The sequence below is a fragment of the Amia ocellicauda genome, chromosome 3 (genome assembly GCF_036373705.1).
Source record: "Amia ocellicauda isolate fAmiCal2 chromosome 3, fAmiCal2.hap1, whole genome shotgun sequence".
Classification (NCBI taxonomy): Eukaryota; Metazoa; Chordata; class Actinopteri; order Amiiformes; family Amiidae; genus Amia; species Amia ocellicauda.
In genome coordinates, this window is record NC_089852.1 from 4,166,467 (window position 1) to 4,186,373 (window position 19,907).

At 41.8% G+C, this 19,907-nt stretch overlaps 1 protein-coding gene across 1 annotated transcript in view; it reads left to right on the top strand.

Moving 5' to 3' along the window:
* The window catches only part of nup210 (nucleoporin 210), a 40,979-nt gene extending 21,404 nt beyond the window's left edge, over positions 1-19,575 (top strand). The window contains exons 21-40 of the mRNA XM_066697786.1: positions 452-580; positions 1,796-1,923; positions 2,187-2,322; positions 2,476-2,538; positions 3,112-3,291; positions 3,463-3,543; positions 3,942-4,073; positions 5,390-5,548; positions 6,642-6,733; positions 6,932-7,106; positions 7,356-7,531; positions 9,091-9,311; positions 11,805-11,938; positions 14,192-14,315; positions 15,083-15,229; positions 15,820-16,070; positions 16,252-16,468; positions 17,015-17,137; positions 17,273-17,347; positions 18,071-19,575. Of these exons, the coding sequence (XP_066553883.1) occupies positions 452-580; positions 1,796-1,923; positions 2,187-2,322; positions 2,476-2,538; positions 3,112-3,291; positions 3,463-3,543; positions 3,942-4,073; positions 5,390-5,548; positions 6,642-6,733; positions 6,932-7,106; positions 7,356-7,531; positions 9,091-9,311; positions 11,805-11,938; positions 14,192-14,315; positions 15,083-15,229; positions 15,820-16,070; positions 16,252-16,468; positions 17,015-17,137; positions 17,273-17,347; positions 18,071-18,180 (2,853 nt within the window). The 3' untranslated portion in view covers positions 18,181-19,575. The remainder of the gene's footprint in view (positions 1-451; positions 581-1,795; positions 1,924-2,186; positions 2,323-2,475; positions 2,539-3,111; positions 3,292-3,462; positions 3,544-3,941; positions 4,074-5,389; positions 5,549-6,641; positions 6,734-6,931; positions 7,107-7,355; positions 7,532-9,090; positions 9,312-11,804; positions 11,939-14,191; positions 14,316-15,082; positions 15,230-15,819; positions 16,071-16,251; positions 16,469-17,014; positions 17,138-17,272; positions 17,348-18,070) is intronic.
* The last annotated feature ends 332 nt before the right edge of the window (positions 19,576-19,907 follow it).

Here is a 19,907-nt window from a genome sequence, read left to right on the forward strand (position 1 = left end):
GTTTTACTATTTTAAGGTCTTCTCACATTATTTTGGTTTTATGACCGTTTTAATATCAATCAAATTTGACATACATGGAAGTCTTAATATGATCAATGTTCTGGTCACACTTTGTCCTGTTATTATAGGAAGTTAAACTATTTTGTGTATTACTGTAAAGCCCTATTAACATTCTTGCTCCAACTCATAAGGTTTCTGAAGTACGTCTGATTGCTAAATGCTGACCTTGGATGCAGTAATCTAGCATGTGACTTATCATATACTTCTACTGTATTAGTGAAATTCAATGCAAGGGCTTTCATTTCGCTTAAGGGTTAACCTTACATTCCTGAGCCCGTTTCCCTCGGAGTCCTAAAATAAACAGCCCAACTGGAATGTATAATAGATCGCCATCTCCCATACAGTCTGATTTATTCATGTTTGTGTTTATGCATTTTGTTTTTTATTCAAGGTGCTCCCCGTACACCCAGGGATTCTGCAAGTAATGGTCCATGATTTGTGCTTGGCTTTTCCAGCTCCTGCCAAAGCCGCCGTACACATTTCTGATATATTTGAAGTGTACGTCAGAGTGGTTGACAAGGTCGGTGCCCGATAATGACTATAACGATGTTATAAAAAATACTGCTGTGATTCTCCTCGCTGTTTGGTAATCGTTCTATATTGACTATGGCAAAGGAGTGGCGCCAGTGATCACACTTTGTATATAACAAAAATTTAAAATGATATTTACCAAGTCATTAATTAGACTTGTTCTATCTGTGTATGATGCTGCACTCGTTTTTTATGGGTTAAATCGGTCTTTTAAAGGTGTGTTCTGACCATCTGTACAGACCGGATGGGAAAGTCACAGGTTTCGAATGGCCAATTACTTTGAACGATCGTGACTGCACTGTGTAATCAATGTGAGCCATTATCCTAAGAAGCGATTTGTTTTGTTAAGATTAAAGTTGGTGATTTTGGTTTTGGAAGCGTATTTCTTCAAAATGTTGGAGGTACTCTCCCTTCTCTCCACACAACAAAAAAATATGAAAATAATTTGATGATAAAGGTGATAAGACAGCAGTGGTTCATATTAAACAAGTTATTATCAGTAGTTGGTAGAGATTTGGATAATAAGTGTTGCCTGCCCTTGACCTGGACCTATGAGCAACCGCTGCGTGGATATGGAAAATACTAAACGATAGACATTTGTTTAGGGAATACATGTTTTTCTTTTAGTGCTTATCTCACCCTTGCACTTCTCATCCCAGTTTCACAGTAGTAGGATTATAGTACTTCGAATCTCCTCTCAGAGTCTAAATGTGTGGATCACGGGGAGTATCGTTACCCCGGCCGTACTTAAGTTGTGAGCTGAAGTTCTGCGACAAAAATGCTTCCTGACTTCTGGCTCCCATCAAAGCACAGGGAACATGTAATCGGACCGGGTAAAGATCTCGGTGAAGATACGCGTCAGATAGCAGTTTATCTGTTAGTGCATAAAGCAGGATTTCTCTCTTCATCTGTCAGAAGAGCAGTCCTGGTGGTACGGGCCACATCGTAGTTTCATTTCGAAACTGCTCACAGAGGGATGTGTTGGTTTTATTTCCTTGTTCAATAATGTTGCAACAGTAATATCGTTTTCCAGTCCTTGGCATTTCTGAGTATTAAGATTTAAAATTAGACCACTGACCACGTTGTTGCTGGTGTATCATCTTTGACAGTGTTTGGTATTGATCCACTCAAGGGTATGCCTGAATCGTTCACACCTGCTGTTTATATTGACATGCTCATGAGAGGTTGAATTATATTCCTGCAGGTGGAAATTGGAAAGTCTGTGAAAGCTCACGTGAGAGTGTTAGACGATAACAAGAGACCCTTCTTGGCTAAATATTTTCCCTACATGAATTTGAAATTAAAGGCTGCATCTCCAATTATTTCTTTGTTGTAAGTATTTTTTTTTATATATTTACACATTCAATTTCTGTTTAAATAATGCTTGGTATAAGAATAAACTCAATTTGCATTATTTCATATCTGAAAAAATATCTAGCTAACGAGTGGAAAATTAGTTAATCTGTGTCTTCAGGGAACGTGTTAATTACGATGCTGTCTTTAACAGAATTTGATAGAATAATTATTCAAACGTAGATGTAGAACTGTTCTCATACTTGACCATAACGATGAACACATTTTAATCTTATTTGTAGACCCCTCTCAGAATCGTCAGAAAATGATACGGCCACATTCCTAGTTCAAGGTTTAACGATCGGACAGACCAGTCTATCTGCGGTGGTGCTGGACAAAAGTGGGAAAAGAATAAATTCGGCTCCACAGCAAATTGAAGTAAGTTTTTTAGCTCATAATGAACTGAATGCATTTGACTTGTGATTTATATTTTAACTGAGGGAAATCTGTCTGATCTGTGTCGACGTTATTCGTTTACAAAATAGGAGAATCTGTCATATTGAAAAGTGTGGTTTTGTTTTGCGTTTCTAGGTATTTCCACCTTTCAGACTGATACCGAGGAAAGTAACGTTGATTATCGGTGCAATGATGCAGGTGAGTTCTACATCTGTGCTGCAAACCTCCTGCGAGGATGTGAATTCCTCTACAGCAGCCAGCATTATGATGTATAAACTGAATCTCTTGCCAAAGGCGCTCAACCTTTTCAAAAAGCTTTACAAGTTACTCTGCAACTCTTCTTCAAAGGCGTTTTTCAAAATATTACATGCTTCCAATGTGCTGCTTAAGCCAAACTTCACTTCAGAGCTTTAAAGAAAAAAAAAAAGAAAAAAAAATCACATTCCCGTATGTATTCTCTATTGAGCTGATCTGTTTGGCACTTGAAATGAGATTATGCCCTCTACACTTGACGAATTTAAGTAAAAGTGTTTTGAAAAGGAAAACTGTGGATTTCAGCAGAATGAGCTGCCTATTGTAACTCCGTGTAATACCTCCTGTGATGGTGATGCGTGGTCTGTAGCATATCAGGACGCTGAAATGGTAGATCTGTGGTTAATTGGAAACAAATACGGGAGGCTGGGCTTTGTACCTTCGGGGCTTTACCATTTTTTCTTAATGGTTTCTTTTTGGTAAATCATCAGCCTCTTTGTGTATTTCTCTAATTGCCAGATTACTTCTGAAGGAGGGCCACAGCCCCAGTCTAATATTATCTTTTCAATGGGCAATGAGAGGATAGCGTCAGTAAATGGTATCGGCCACATCCGGGGGATTGCGGTTGGAAACGCGACGGTGACAGGAGTCGTACAAGCCGTGGACGCCGAGACGGGAAAGCTTGTTGTTGTGTCTCAGGTAATTAACAGTTGGTGCCCAAAAATGCTCTGCATTATTTTCCAGTGCGAAGCAGTCTCAGATATTTTATCTGTGATTAATTTAAAAATAAAAGGATGTCCCTTTGTGCTATGTAATGTATATGTAGTACGTTTATATAATCTGAAGTGATTGTCGTCTCAATATGTACAGGATCAGGTAGACGTCGAGGTCGTGCAGCTGAAGGCGATCCGAATCCGCGCCCCCATCACTCGGATGAAGAGCGGGACCCAGGTAACCGATTTTAAAACGTGAAAGCATCACACAATTTTTATTTTCTCACAGTACGTCCAGGCAGTTCTTGCTGTTGGATTAGGGTGGAGGATTTAATCTTTCCACCTGTTTGTGTTACAAATTCTGACTTTGTGTATACATTCCCAGTTAGTCACATCTAAAGGCATATTTTCACACCCACGGATAAATCCACACCCCATTGTCTGCTTTTTATCATCTGATTGTAGTCTGTACTGCTGAACGGATTGAATTAATCCTGAATCAGGCGCCTTTTCGACTGCCAGGCAGGACACGTGTTAAAACTGAAAGGGAATGTCTTTAAATGTTTATTCCCGATTTTAAATATTGACATGTCTTTCTGTTTCCTGATACTAATGCCTGGCCTTGCTCGTGTGTAGATGCCTGTGTATGTCATGGGTATCACCAGCAGTCAGACTCCGTTCTCCTTCGGCAATGCCGTGCCGGGCCTGACTTTCCACTGGTCCGTCACCAAGAGAGACATACTGGACATCGAGACCCGCCATTCAGAGGTAGGCAGTCACGGAAACCTGTTTAATATTGTTCCCCGCCGTTTCAATTATTTACATGGGATTGATTGTTTCGATTAGTCCATAAAGGCACCTGATTCTAGATGCCTCAAACTGTTGGCTGCTAGAACATCTGCTTCCAGGCTGGTGCACGCCTGGCGCAGTGGCTGTAGTTTTGTGGTTTTCTTTCCAGATTGTAACCGTTTAAGTAAATGAGTAATAGAACCTCTGTTCTCAGAATCTGTCCTGATACTCTTTCATTATGCTGGGACTGAAAAGTGGAGGCTACTGGCCCCAGGAGAATGAAGGTTGCCCAGGACTGTGTAGACTAGCACAGCGCTTGTCAACTCCAGATTTTACCACCGCTAACATAGGGAAACTAATTCACATAGTCTCTGTAATCTACCCAAGACTATAATCAACAGCTGTGTGAGAGAATCGATCAGTGTGTTTCCCTGTTGATGAATGCGTCTTGGCTCTGCACAAAGTTCACAGGGAAAAGAACTTCTCAACTCATCTGCATTCTTTCCAGCTCCAGTCTTTCACTGTCAGCTGATTTTCTTATCTTCCAGTCGCTCGGCTTCAGTCTCAGTCCAACGTACTCTGAAATAGAGATTTCATTTTCTGGGTTTTACAGTAAAAACAAGGTCAGGTAGAGCATTTGCAGTGAATCTAATGTTTGTCAAAACTTGTCAAGAGAATACAACGGATGACTGATATGGTAGAGATTTATTATATAGGAAGGAACCGATAGGGTTTAAGAAAAATGAGATGTAAAGTGACATAGAAGCCAATTCTTCTCCCATGAAAGCCACATGAACAAAATAACATTTTCAATAAAAAAAATCGCTTTCTTCTCGTCATTCTAGCCAAAGTGGCTTGGCTGTCAGGATGATAAATATAGCTTATAAAACTGTATTTGTAAATAGGAACAGGAGAATTGGGGAGATTTTGGATATTTTGTTTATTTACTGCATCAATAAAAACGTTAAAGTACGAATGAATATTTAGGATGCGTAAACACATTTGAATACAATATTCATGGGATTCCATAATGTCTATATCAATAAACCCATTTTGGGACAATGTTTTTCTTGGCAAGCTAAAATTCAGCTTCTGTATTTTCATGTGAATCTTTCATTTCCCATATATTCAGAATACCTGTTTCCGTTGCCCCGTTCTGGCTGGACTTCTCTTCCCGGCTGCCAAAATAAGTTTAATCTCAAAAGTAGTTTCTGAGCCAGGTTTTCAAGAAACCACACATCTGTTTAATTTAGACCTCCTGTAATAACCGTTTTTTTCCTTTTTGTTTACTGCAGGCATCCCTGCTACTCCCTGCAGAAAACAATTTTGCTATGAATGTGCACGGGAGAACGAAGGGGAGAACGGGCTTGAAGGTTGTGGTGAAGGCTGTAAATCCAGCCTCTGGGCACCTGGAAGGCAATGTGAAAGAGTTCTCAGATGAAATACAGATTCAGGTACAACACTGGGTTTTGAAAAAGGTCTTCTTTGAAAGCAATAATGATTGTACTGGGCAGAAGTTGTCAAATGTCCACAGCCTGCTCTCAGCGTCGCAGATGTAGTTTTCCCGTGTGTAGACAAAGTGTCAGAGAGATGGAAGCAGGTGTTGAAATGTGTGTTTGTGTGTGCAACCTAATATTTTATTTTAATCCATTCCTGACTCAACCACCTGCACGTCCGTTTGTTTGGAACAATGTGTCTTGATGGACTGAATTACTTTTGAAAATTAAATTCATTTTCTTGCCTACAATAGATGATAATTGGGGGTTGAACTTATTTATTTTTTTCATGGTGAAGTTGAAAAGTTTGCCACCCAGTTAAGCAGTGGTAATTGAGAAGTTATTTCCATTTTCTTAATTGAAACAACATGCGCACATTGTCTATTACCAATGTTGTTATTCTTTTTCTGTGAAAGGTGAAGTTAATCCTAAACGGGTCGTGTGCATCTGTATTCTGTATAAAGCAGACAGTGACCAATTACCTTGTGTTCTCATCAAAACTTTGCTTTTAATAAAAGATTAGGCAGTAAGTACATTTTCCTGCAAAGTGAGATAACCGTCGTGCATAGAGAGTCTTCACAGATGTTATTAGACAGATGTCTTCGGTTCAGCTGTGCTCAATAATAAATCTTGGTCACTCCATTTTGCTGTGTTTATGCAACTAGGATTATATTTTGTGCAGAATTAAATGTACCCTCTCATTCATGATGCTGTTTATCATTTTTGGACTATAAATAATGGAGCAGCCTCTTTTTTTTTTTTTTTTTTTTATTCCTCTATTTTTTTTAAAGCTGATGGATATGACAGCTAACCGCATAAGGCAATAACTCATTTTTATTAATAATTTGCATCAGAGGGTGAAAGCTCCAGGGGCTTAGTCAACAGAAACTTAACTTTTATTATATTTCAAGAATACATGAGATTGTTTGAATTTTCTGTAACTTTTTTTCCCTAATTTCTTTATGCCAGTTCACAAATGTTGGAAAGGGCTAATATTTCATCACGGCTTATCTGTTCTCCTTCATTTGTGTCAATCTTCCTCCTCTTCAAGGTTTACGAGAAGTTGTACTTACTCAACCCAGAGGTCCAGGCGGAGGAGATATTGATGTCTCCAAATTCGGTACTAAAACTTCAGACCAACAGGTGAATAAAAGCAAAGAATCTAATTCGCAACCTCCTGAGCCCTTCAGGAGATTCAGCAGTCTTTTTCAAAGGCCAGAACTGGATTGAGGCTTTAAGGGCATCTAATCGGTTTATCTCATTTCATCACGGCTAACATTTGGATAAGCATGATGCCTGTTCACCCTGCTCTGCCTCAACGGTCTCATCACTGACTTCCAGGGACGGTGTTGGGTCCCTCACGTACCGCGTGCTGGACTGTCCGGAAAAGGCCGCGTCCATCCAGGTGGACGAGAAGGGCCTGCTGTCCTCTGGGTCGCTCACCGGCACGTCCTCCCTCGAAGTCACTTCCCAGGAGTACTTTGGAGTCAATCAGACGATTATTGTGGCCGTAAAGGTGAGGCTGATTGTTGTGTTATTGAGATTAAAAGGGAAGCTCTAGCTTTAGGTGTCCAGTTCTTTTATTAACTTTTTTTTAAGAATTACCCGGAGATGTATTCGACTCCAGATGGTTTAATATTTGCAAAAAAGTGAAACTTGAAACAAACTTCCTGGTGAACTATCTACAATATAGAAGCTTTTATTTTCCCTGATGAGGAAGATTGATGCGTTTAAAATAAGATACTATGTGGTGTGTTTGTTTCAGGTAGTTCCAGTCTCCTACCTGAGGTTCAGCACCAGTCCTGTGCTTTATACCGCAAATAAGGAAACCCTCACTGCTCTTCCTCTGGGAACAACCCTTACGTTCACCGTACACTTCCACGACAGCACCGGGGATGTCTTCCACGCCCATAACTCGCTCCTGACCTTCGCCACAAACAGGTACTCCTACTGCGGCTGGCTGAGCTCACTGCGCTGTCTGTGTTGTGCAGCCGGTGACTCTCGAGTGGAGACGGGGAGTTTTGTACACCGGATGCTGCTCACATAATCCATTCAATTTAAAACTGATTTTTTTCTACTGCTGAAGGACTGGCGCTAAGTAGCAATAGAGGTTTAGCATACAAATTTGATTTAGAAGTAACATTTCACTTTTTTTCTCTTTCTCTCCGTGCATAATGAAGGGAAACTTAGCATTTATTCCAAAGAGATGGCTTCCCCTTCACTCACATTAAATGAACAGTGCACAAAAGGACTGAACTTGTCTACTCTGCACTGCTGGCACTTTTGAGATCGTGATAAACCTGACTCTTATTGGGACCATGGATTCATTGAATACAACAGTTTTGTTTCTAAACCAGTTTAGACTGAAATAAAGATAGGGGAACACAGGACGTTCTCTGTGAACATGATGTTGAGAGACGCTGCGTACATTGGTAGACGAAGATAGACCTCGAATAAATTAGCGAGTTGGGGGTTGTTAAGCTGGGAGCTCACAAAGTTTACAAAGTTCATGCGATAACTTGCTAGATTGTTCTTTCCTCACCATATGAAACAGCCAGTAGCTTTCCACCTGGATGAGCTAAATTAATGAAAGTAAGAGCAATGCTGAGCCATAACCGCATTTCAGGCCAGGGTACTAACTGGGAAGAGTTTGATTTGACCGCAGACTAAATCGTTTCCATTGCTGTGTTTGCTAGCAGCTGGCAGACCATCTGAAAACTAATGGGTACAAATAAACAAGCAGGGAGAGGGGGTGGGGGGTGGGGGGTGGGGGGGAACTGAAGACCAGGTATTGCAAGTCTTAGTCGGCGCGTGACTCGTCTCATTCCTTGGCATTGGCTGAGTGAAATTCCCACATGCGGAGTATAGATGTGCCGTTTCTATAAGCAAGTTTTGCTGGACTCAGGGGGATTACATAAAACCGCTAGAGGGATTTTACTGTTAGAGCTGGACTCCGCACCTGCTGTTGCAAACGTAAAATGTAATCATCCCTGTCATTTTATTACAATTGAAAAGCCATTTTTTCCTAGTACAGATTTAGCCACCAAAGTCAATTTCTGAGGGAACTGCAATAGTGCAGGAATGTTGTTCAGCGGATGAAAACGGGGCAGATGTGTAGTAATTCTGCTGTCTTTGTGAGCAGGTTACTGTAGGAGTGGGTGGAATCTAATGGGGAAATACTCGTTTCAAGTGTTTATTGCGGATTCAATTTGCATTAGGTAACGGCGCATTTTTGATGGCAGAGCCCAGAGTCATTTATCACGTCTGTTTGTAAATGGCTTACCCTGAAAGATGCTGGAGACGGGTTGTTTGAAGTTTAGACAGTGCAAAATCAAATATTCTGTTTTACGCTTTGGAAAATCTGTGCTTCTGAGTTAGAGTAAGTCTACAGTTTGGACTCCTGCACAAAACGGCACTGTAATAGATCATCATGCGCTTTAAACTAGGGATGAACACTGATGGGTGTTTTTGTTTTGTTTTTAACTCTGCACTTTTTATAGAGATGACCTTGTACTGGTTGGAAAAGGGCAGAGTAACAACACGTTTGTCGTGCGGACGGTCAACGTGGGCCTCACCCTGCTGGGCGTGTGGGACTCAGAGCAAACCGGAGTGGCTGACTTCGTGGCCTTGCCGGTGCAGCACGCCATCCACCCTGAGGAGTCGGAGACGCTGGTGGTCGGTGATGTCATCTGCTTTAGCACGCTACTCGTTAATCAAGAAGGTTGGTAATTCCACTCCACCCCCGTTCCCAGAATCCCTCCTGCCCACGTCTCGCCTTAGTCAGAGGATTTTGATACGGCTTCTTTGAACTACTTCACACCACACGCCTACGGGCACCTGAGCCGACCCTGGGGTGTCTGGACTTTGAGCAGACTTTCCTCCTTCTGGCTTTCTCCTTACTTCCCTCAGGGGCCAATTATGTGTCACCTATCAGGGTCTCCGGGCCAAGACTAGCAGTGGGTGGGATTGGAGACCATCTCATTCCCACCTGTAATGGTGTGCATTGCACTCCTGAGTAGAGGCGTCAAGCCCTCCCTCCCACAAAAGCATTTAACTGTTTTTTAAAGGATCCTTACAGTAATCAGAAATCAACTGTTTGTCAGTGAACCAGGTTTTATTGGGCACTTTGAAATCTTGAAATGTGATGATTAAGTGTTTGAATTTATAGAGTGTCCTAGATGTTACCCCTATCACCTCTGCCTCGTCTAATTCCAATAAAATATTGTTTTTTTGACCCTATCAAACTAGGGCAAGATATTCACGACTGCAGGGTGACGCTGCTAACTCATAAATCTTCTCAAATAAACCCAATTGTCAAGCAGGAAATGTTATCTTCATTAAAGCAGGAGCAAAATAAGATCATTTTCAAGGCTGGGATTTTCTCTAGGGTGACATATAAAGTGTTTCCTCAACTACAGTGAGGGAAAAAAGTATTTGATCCCCTGCTGATTTTGTACGTTTGCCCACTGACAAAGAAATTATCAGTCTATAATTTTAATGGTAGGTGTATTTTAACAGTGAGAGACAGAATAACAACAAAAAAATCCTGAAAAACGCATTTCAAAAAAGTTATACATTGATTTGCATGTTAATGAGGGAAATAAGTATTTGACCCCTTGGACTTAGTACTTGGTGGCAAAACCCTTGTTGGCAATCACAGAGGTCAGACGTTTCTTGTAGTTGGCCACCAGGTTTGCACACATCTCAGGAGGGATTGTGTCCCACTCCTCTTTGCAGATCCTCTCCAAGTCATTAAGGTTTCAAGGCTGACGTTTGGCAACTCGAACCTTCAGCTCCCTCCACAGATTTTCTATGGGATTAAGGTCTGGAGACTGGCTAGGCCACTCCAGGACCTTAATGTGCTTCTTCTTGAGCCACTCCTTTGTTGCCTAGGCTGTGTGTTTTGGGTCATTGTCATGCTGGAATACCCATCCACGACCCATTTTCAATGCCCTGGCTGAGGGAAGGAGGTTCTCACCCAAGATTTGACGGTACATGGTCCCGTCCATCGTCCCTTTGATGCGGTGCAGTTGTCCTGTCCCCTTAGCAGAAAAACACCCTCAAAGCATAATGTTTCCACCTCCATGTTTGACGGTGGGGATGGTGTTCTTGGGGTCATTCCTCCTCCTCCAAACACGGCGAGTTGAGTTGATGCCAAAGAGCTCGATTTTTGGTCTCATCTGACCACAACACTTTCACCCAGTTCTCCTCTGAATCATTCAGATGTTCATTGGCAAACTTCAGACGGGCCTGTACATGTGCTTTCTTGAGAAGGGGGACCTTGCGGGCGCTGCAGGATTTCAGTCCTTCACGGCATAGTGTGTTACCAATGGTTTTCTTGGTGACTATGGTCCCAGCTGCCTTGAGATCATTAACGAGATCCTCCCGTGTAGTTCTGGGCTGATTCCTCACCGTTCTCATGATCATTGAAACTCCACGAGGTGAGATCTTGCATGGAGCCCCAGACCGAGGGAGACTGACAGTTATTTTGTGTTTCTGCCATTTGCGAATAATCGCACCAACTGTTGTCAGCTTCTCACCAAGCTGCTTGGCGATGGTCTTGTAGCCCATTCCAGCCTTGTGTAGGTCTACAATCTTGTCCCTGACATCCTTGGACAGCTCTTTGGTCTTGGCCATGGTGGAGAGTTTGGAATCTGATTGATTGCTTCTGTGGACAGGTGTCTTTTTTATACAGGTAAGGAGCTGAGATTAGGAGCACTCCCTTTAAGAGAGTGCTCCTAATCTCAGCTCGTTACCTGTATAAAAGACACCTGGGAGCCAGAAATCTTGCTGATTGATAGGGGATCAAATACTTTTCCCTCATTAACATGCAAATCAATTTATAACTTTTTTGAAATGCGTTTTTCTGGATTTTTTTGTTATTCTGTCTCTCACTGTTAAAATACACATACCATTAAAATTAGAGACTGATCATTTCTTTGTCAGTGGGCAAACGTACAAAATCATCAGGGGATCAAATATTTTTTTCCCTCACTGTAAGGGGGTAAAGCATTGAAATTTGAAGGATTTGCTAATGTATGGTTAAAGATCCCTCATTTTTAAACGTCCTTTTGGATTGTAGATCTGCAGGCAAATGCAACGTATCCATGTGTTCTGAGCGTCTGTCGGACTAAATGTCGGTAGCACGTGCGATGTCAGTGCTACGGTTTACTGTGTATCGTTTCTGACCGTTTTCCCGGCTGGTTCTTGGCAGGTGCTACAGGAACGTGGTCTTCCTCTGGGAGCATCCTGCAGGTCGATCCAAGGACGGGAGCAGCCGTGGCCAGAGATTCGGGATCTGTCACCATTTATTATGAGATCCCCGGCCAGCTGAAAACCTACAGAGAGGTAAGTCCAGATTTATTTCTTGTCTGCTAACTTGACTTAGTCACTCAAAATTTGTTGATGGAATGAGTTTCAATGCATTTGCCTGCCTGTTTGAGGGAACCTAATGGTTATTTAATCATGCTACATGTTTAAATGCAGGATATTTAAGTCTTTAGATGCATAACACATGCCGCTAAAAGACAAAATAAATAGACATCATCTGCCATAAGGACACTCCTGCTTATGTTGTATCTTAGAATAGGAGGTTTTCCTTTTTTTTTTTTTGTTATCTTGTTATTCATAGGACAGATGTTGAGCTCTGAGCCACCAGCTTCCCCGTCTCCCGTGAGCCCCTTGGTCGCGCTGAGCACTGTAGTTTTAAACCCCGTCTGCGGCTCTTGCATTATAATACAGAGAGTGTAAACCCAAAGGAGCAATTCGGATGACTCTATTACAGAAATAGCGATGAGCCAGACTCGGGGGCGTGTTATTAACATCGCCCTGAAACGCATGAGCTGAACTAGTCCGCTATAAACTGTTTCACCTCGAGATGTTGTCTGTACTTTTCACAATCCTGTAAATGTTTCAATTCATTTTAAGTGCATGATGGAGGTTGGTGTGGTGGTAGTCACTTTCTCAATAGGATAAAACCACCTCTTTTAATCGAGATCCCATCCTGTGGAAAATGTTTTTGCCAGTCACAAGCAAATTAAACAATAGGATCGTTCCATAAGAAGAAACAGTTTCATTTAAGTGAATCAAGTTAATCCTGGGAGTAAACGACTGCCTCGGGACTTCTTTTATGAAGTTTATAAAGCATGGACTTTGTGTGCAGCTCAAGAATATCAGTTAAATAGGTTTGTCTCGCCAATGAACAGGAAAAAAAACTAAAACAAAACGCAATTTGTCATTGTGAAGACACTTTCAGGGCCAAATGTCACGCACTGTGAGGATCGTGGTGTATTTACCACCCCCACCCCGGCCCCTCTGGCGCCATGCAGATCGTTGCTACTACCATCATTGTCCTTCTTAACCTAACAGCAGTGCTATTCCTAGTGTTAATCTAATGTAATTGAATCAATTCACGTTTAAATGGGGAATTAATGTTTTGCAATTAGACTTGGGAAGTACGATGTTAAGCAGAGCCGTGCTACTCGATGGTGCTCGATCTGTGGTTGTGTGTCCTTTAAAGACGCTTAATGCCCGTTTTCAGACATTAACTCTGCTGTGTTTTGCATCATTTTATGAACTTTTAACTGCAGTGGACTGTGAAGAAGGACTTTAATGGTCAGTACAGCATCTGATTTCTCTGTTGTTGTAAAATTAAGGAACTGGACAGAAAGACTTAAAATCTGCTTTAATAGAAGCAATAAACGTGTGACTTATTTGTTTAAATCGTTTCAATTCTTCATGCCTGTATTGCTGCCTGCTAAGATTTTAGATGAATTGGCTTTGCTTCCATTTGTTAGATTTATCTATTTTGAAACAAGGTTGGTTTGAATATATTTGACAGTAATTCCTTTAGGCTTCTAGTAATCTCCACTAACAGAGAATTATGACTTTATATATATATATATATATATATATATATATATATTTGAGTTTTTCTGAATATTCTTGATGCCTTCTTGTGAGAGTTTAGGACTGTGTATCTAATCGCACTTGCAGTGTCACAAACGTCTCTCTCGATAAAGAAAGGATAGAAAACAAAATCGTTAATGACTTGTCAGAACTTTTACGTACACAAGAACACACATCTGATGCACTTCTTGCAAAATTCATGGCATTCATTTTGTACTTGCTTGTTTTGCGATCTTGAAATTGCATTATCAAAATAAATCTTGGCCATGAAAACCTCTATAGTCTACGATTTAATAGGCCTTCTATGTTTTGTGGTTGTCTCGACTCAGTATGTCTCTGTAGAATATAGGATTGAATAGTTAATTAAACATTATTCTATGAATCCCGTCTAAGATTACAAGACTTTATTATTGTACATTTTTCTTTCATATTTAATCAGTTTTATACATCCCTTTTTGACGGGGGATTGCCCAGGGTGGGGATTAACAAACCCGGTCCTCTTGAGTCCTGACCCAACAGCTTTATGGTTCCCAGTGTGTCAACATTTCTAAGATTTAAAATATGAAACTTAATCAAATTCGCGGATTAATTAAGAGGTTACTCCATGAAACCCCGTGGCCCCTGGGAGCCGCGCCTCCCTGTCTGCTCTCTCACTGCTGCTCGACTACAGATACTGCCTTCCCCTCCCGTCAGGTGCTGATTGCCGGCGCTGCGAGGACGATGGTCATGACGCACACAGGCACGGCGAAGAGCGCGGGAGGAGAGAGCGTGTCCCGAGTGCTCGTTACCACCCGGGAAAAAGGCACCAATTTAATAGGTATGGGCTTTCTGGGCAGAGTGAGTGAGTCGGCAGGTGTTTGATTTGTTGAATCGTGTCTAAAATGCCAAAGCATTATAGGAGGAACGAAATGTTTATGCAGAGGTGGGTCCGGCCTCAACTGAATTCAACTTTCACGATTCATGAAACAAAGCACTGGCCTTCACTTCGGGTGGTTACTGATTATAAAACAAACGCATGATTCCCATTGGCAGAGGATTGTTTTCTCTGACTGGTTCGTGTTCATGAGTCAACAAACCATGCTTTTTAACAATTCTGTAATCAATGTCAGATTTTATTGTGAATAGAAAAGCGTTTCTTTCCGACAATGTGTTTTTCTTAAAGCAACATCCAGCTGCACATGGTATCTGTGTTTGTATAACCCATGTATATATCTCGGCTTGCCATTATTTTCTTAGTTTTGTACATTTAATTGTCCTGTAGTTATATTTTATTATTTTCTATCTGGATACAGTCCATCTTCAAAGGACTGGAACATAGTAGTGTTTTAGTTTTATTTGATTTTACTATGACTGGACAGTGGGAAACAGAGTTTTGAACAGTAGTTTCCTTACACACCCAGTCGGACCACAGAGCAATGTTCCTTTCCCTGCCAGAGCAAATCTAGTAATATGAACCATTGACGCAGGGTATTCACTTTCTGTAATCGATAAGAGTGAGTTATTTTGCTCCTTTCTGCTGCTGTAATGTATTTGTTCGCTGCTGCCTTGGCATTTCAATAAGGAGACCTTGTTCTTTCCATTCAGGCCAGTGTTCGCCAGCTCAGATCGAAGCCATCGCCGAGCTCAGCCCCCAGTCGAGCATCGGCTGTCAGCTCCAGTTCAGCAGCGAATCGATTGACTTCTCCGCCCACGACGTGTTCGCCACGCAGACGGGATTCGATACGAGCACAGGTAGAGTTGAGGGGCACACGTTTTTTTTATCCGTGTTTGTGTGTGCAGAGAAGTAACGCAAATTGCTGCTTGTCATAGTGGTATTTTAATCAGTGGTGCCTATTAGAATTTAATGTAATAGACAGTTTCAATGGAGACCAAACGGTATAGAATTGCGTAGTCCGGTGTGCGGTCAATATCATGTCATTGACAACTCCCCGGTGAAACGAAAAGCTCCCCTTGTCATGTATCGAGGCACGGGGATGTGTTTTTATCCTGTGATTTTCCTTTCTCTTCCGTTATGGTGATGTGTTAATTGTGTCTGTGGATATGGGAGACTTAATTGCTTTTATCCTGCTGAAATGTCACTGGAGAGTCCTAACCACTGATGTAAAACCCATTCTGATCCCGAGTGCAATGCTTGCAGCAATTAAAGGATAGTAGTGATTAAAAGCATTTTCCAGTTTATGAATAACAGATCGCCAAGAAAAACCAACGTATTTGTGCATTTCAATCCGTGTCTTATTTGTGTCAACCTCAATACAATGAAATCGCCTCAGTGCAGTGAGAAAACGTTTTAACTGTTTTTGTTAATTCCCGGGGACAACCAGGTTTCTACTCGTGTGCGTTCAACATGCAGCAGCTGAGTGACCAGCAGCTGAAGGCCCTCAGCATGACCAGGACGGGGGTCATTGTCAAAGCTGCCGTCCAGGGGAGCCACTTCTCCGGAGAGCAGCTGGGCGCCCAGGTGCCCTTTAACCCCGGCTTCTACGCTGACCAGAATGACATCCTCCTGAGCAACCAGCACCCCGCCACCGACGTCACGGTGTACGGAGACGCGGAGGTCCTCGGCCGCCTGGAGGTGAGAGACGCCGTCGTGAGTGCGTTTCCAGGTTCCGTGCCCCGGTGCTTCTCGTCGGCTGCCACACCAAGCTCTCTGAGGCCCACCTCGCCCTGTGTGTGGAGGAATAGCGTCCACCCAACTCACGGCCCGAACCTAACGCGAGTCTGGGAGTTTAACGGACAATTATCGGTTTCTTTAGGTGACCACTAGCTCCCCAGTCATCGTCATCCAAGAGAAGGAGGTCTCCTATGGGTTTCCGAGCTTCGTGAAATACACGGTCAGCATCTCCGACCCCCGCCTCGTGACTCAGGGGGCCATAGCGGCCAGGATCTCCATATCGAGCCCCCAGACCGACCAGGCCATCGGCATCCCTGTGACCGTGATGCACGTCACCGATCGAAGCACGGCCATGCAAGGTAGGTTTAATCAATCTTGATGTGTATTCAGTTTATTGGGCTCGTAATCAGAAGATGACCCTCACAGCTGCTCTGTGGTTAATCCAGGGCCCACTAATATTATGGGGGATGATTTGTATTGTTACGAACTTCCAAAAGTGAAAAATGAATCCTACTCTGTTGATTAATAATTCGGGAAAGTGTTTATTTGGTTAATTGGTTTAATGATGGTTTTAAGAGAGACAATCCCTCCCCACCCCTTCCTTCCAAGCTGGTCTCTGCAAGCAATACTTGATTTAATTAAAACTATCTGTCCATGAAATTAGGAATCTTATTGAAGGTTCAAAAATAAACACACAAATAAATCAAGGCTTATGTTAGCATGCGATACTCTTCTGTCACGCACGTTTTCCACGGAGAAGGAAGTGTGGGTTCTGTTTTTAGTCTGGAAGTGTGAATGTGGGGATTCTGGTCATGTCTTGGGGGTAGGGGGGGGACGCCTATGATCGAGGGGGACGTATTGTCTAACCTGCGCATGTGGCCCCGTGCCCGGTCCTCTCGTCACAGCCGGGGCCCCGCTGGCCGGCTCCTGGGAGAGCGCAGGTCTGTTCCAGCAGTTCATCGACTCCTATCAGGTGATGTTCTTCACGCTGTTCGCCCTGCTCGCCGGCACGGCCATCATCATAATTGGTAAGTGCTCGTTTGCCAGCGTGAATTGTCCATTTTCATCTGTAAAATTACTGTAATGGGACGGCCCTACTGAAGCATTTATTTATTTATTTATTTATTTATTTATTTATTTATGTATTACCCTCCCCCCCACAGCCTGCCATGCATTTTTCTCACCAAGGGAGCAAGTTTATCACCCTGCGTTTGTCCAGAGGACTCCTTCTCACCCAGGTATGAGCACCTTTTCTGAATCCGTGGCACATCTGGATGTGTTTTCAAGAGCCATAGGATGTGAATTTTAATGTTACCTTTAATTTTTTTTGTGTATAGTATATTATTTTATGACATGATGCATTGCTCCTGTTAAACAATACATTAACAAAACAATGTCTTTGGCGTGGTAATTATATACTAAAGAAGTTTCCTGTAAAATATATGCCTTGTAATGATGACTATAAAGGAGTTTAGGGTAAAAGCTCATGGCTGAGGTGATGAGGGACGGGCTGACATTTGTGCTGATCTTGATTTCTGAATTAAGACATCCAGGGGGGGTGCAATCAGTCAGTAAATCTTGTGTCTGCAGCATAAACGCAAAACATAAATGTAGTACGTAAGTGCATGAATACATAAAACAGGCACTGACAGAAAAAATGTCACCCAGTTGTGTAATTTTCAGCTGTCACTCACACATATTTATACCTCCATTTAACAATAAAAACTCTCCAGTGGAATTCATACACATTAGCTTTAAGCTAAACTTCAACACACCTGGCATCCTTACGTCACGCGAGTCCCAAGCGAACAACCCCCCCCATCAAGTGATTGTGTGCCATGTAGGATTGAACAACGCATGGAGGCTGTGCTCTGTTGTGGGAGCCTAACTGGTCAATCATTGCGTCTGCTTGGTCTCTGTTCTGCAGTAACTCGTGTTGCTTTATGTCCGTTCCTCTACAGGTTATGGTTCGCCTGCCTTAAGCCCCTTCAACAGTACAGTCCCGTCCGACTTGAGAAGCAGCCCGAAGCTGCGGCTCTTCACCCCCGACTACCCCCCCGACTCGCGATAAGAGTCTCCGGTGGCGCTGTGAGGAATGTGAAGGGCTTTCGACCCTGTATTTAAAGCCAAGGACTGAAAGTGCCTTTCTCATGACATCTGAAATGTCCGGGGGTCCGTTTTTCTCCTCTGTTTTAAAATCCCCTCCCTATTTTGCATACGTTGCATCAAATGTATTAATCTTAAAATGGTGCACGTTATTTACTAACTGGACAGTTAGCAATTGAACTGTTTTTGACTAATCCTACAAAACAAATAAGCATGTTTGTGAAGCCTAATGCAATCCCGCCTTGAGTTTTGTTGTTTGTGTGGTACATTTTTTGTTGAATAGTAATTTAGATTTTACTTCATTTGAATGGCTTTGCAATATTTGACATTTGTTTCATTTTACCATTTACCATTTATGAACATTTACCAAACCTTTTTTCCGATATGTGGTTCTAAAAGAAACTTTACAATGTGACTAAGACTTATTTGACGTTAAACGCTGGTTGTGATATAACTCAGGAACTTAATGCACTGAAGTCCAATATGGTGCAAACTTTCAAAAGCAGGCGCGCCAGATCGTAATATTGTGTGTAAATAGTTGAGAATGCTTTGATTTATTTTTGTATTGCGGTGAATATTATTTTCAGTGATGTGAGTAATGTGAAAGCTCAATCCATCCGTAAATGGCTCAGTTTATTTAAAAATAATAATGTGATATTAGTAAACGCCAGAGCAAAGGTAAAGTAACACAAGCGTTTTGTGAAATTCAAACCAAATCAAATCTAAGTGTTATTTATGTTCCATTCTGGTGAGTTTGGCAACCTGTAAGAGGAGAGAATTTCCTCGATGCCTTAACAGTATACCTCGTGAATTGTCGAGCCCGAATCGCAGCTATTTTCCGTGTGTGAAATCTGGTAATGTGAACGTTTGAACTGTGAGTCCTTGTCTCTCGCTCTTCTCCTGTCCATGTCCACTAGACACGCCTATAACAAGAGACGAGCAAAGCTAACATGAAGAAACCGCTTCTTGAACGAGCCTGTCATTGTGCCAGTCGATATATTGGAAAAAAGTTATACAATAAATATATTCTGTCCAGTTTAAACTGTCTGTACTAATGTAACTTAAAAGCCTGCCAAGACCCGAAGTGTTGGATTTAAGTCTGAATTGTTGGAAAAAGGTGAATTGTGTACTTATCAGAGCCAACATTGTTGGCATTTCAATGGATATTGTGTTCATAATAGTTTCATTTTTAGATCTGCATGCATGAAAAACCAACAGCTGTGTGTGTGAAGCACTTAAACCGATTTTTTTTTTTTTTTTTTTTTTTTTTTTTTGTGACTTTCATTATGATTTTGATTCGTATGCCTTAATTTTCTGTTTAAACAAAAGCTGTCTTTTAATAAATGTGTTTTTGTATGTCTGTGCGAGTCCTTTATTGATGCTATTCCTGGTGTTTTTTGTTATTTTATGAGGTGAATCCTGATGTACGGTATTTTAATTTTCTTTCGCCTGTCTTTACATATTATAATCTACAGCACGTTTTAAAGAATGAAGCTTTTTCAAGAGTTATAGTATTAAGTAACTACTGTTTCGATCATCTGCACCATGGTGACATTTAGGACCAGCTGCTTATGATAATATTTTTGTGCAAATGGTTAAATTCAATATTGTTTCACCAGCTTTTTCAGACTAAAATGCTATCAATTGCCTAACTATTTGTGTGTAGTGTTGTATTTTAAGTTGTAACCGCTT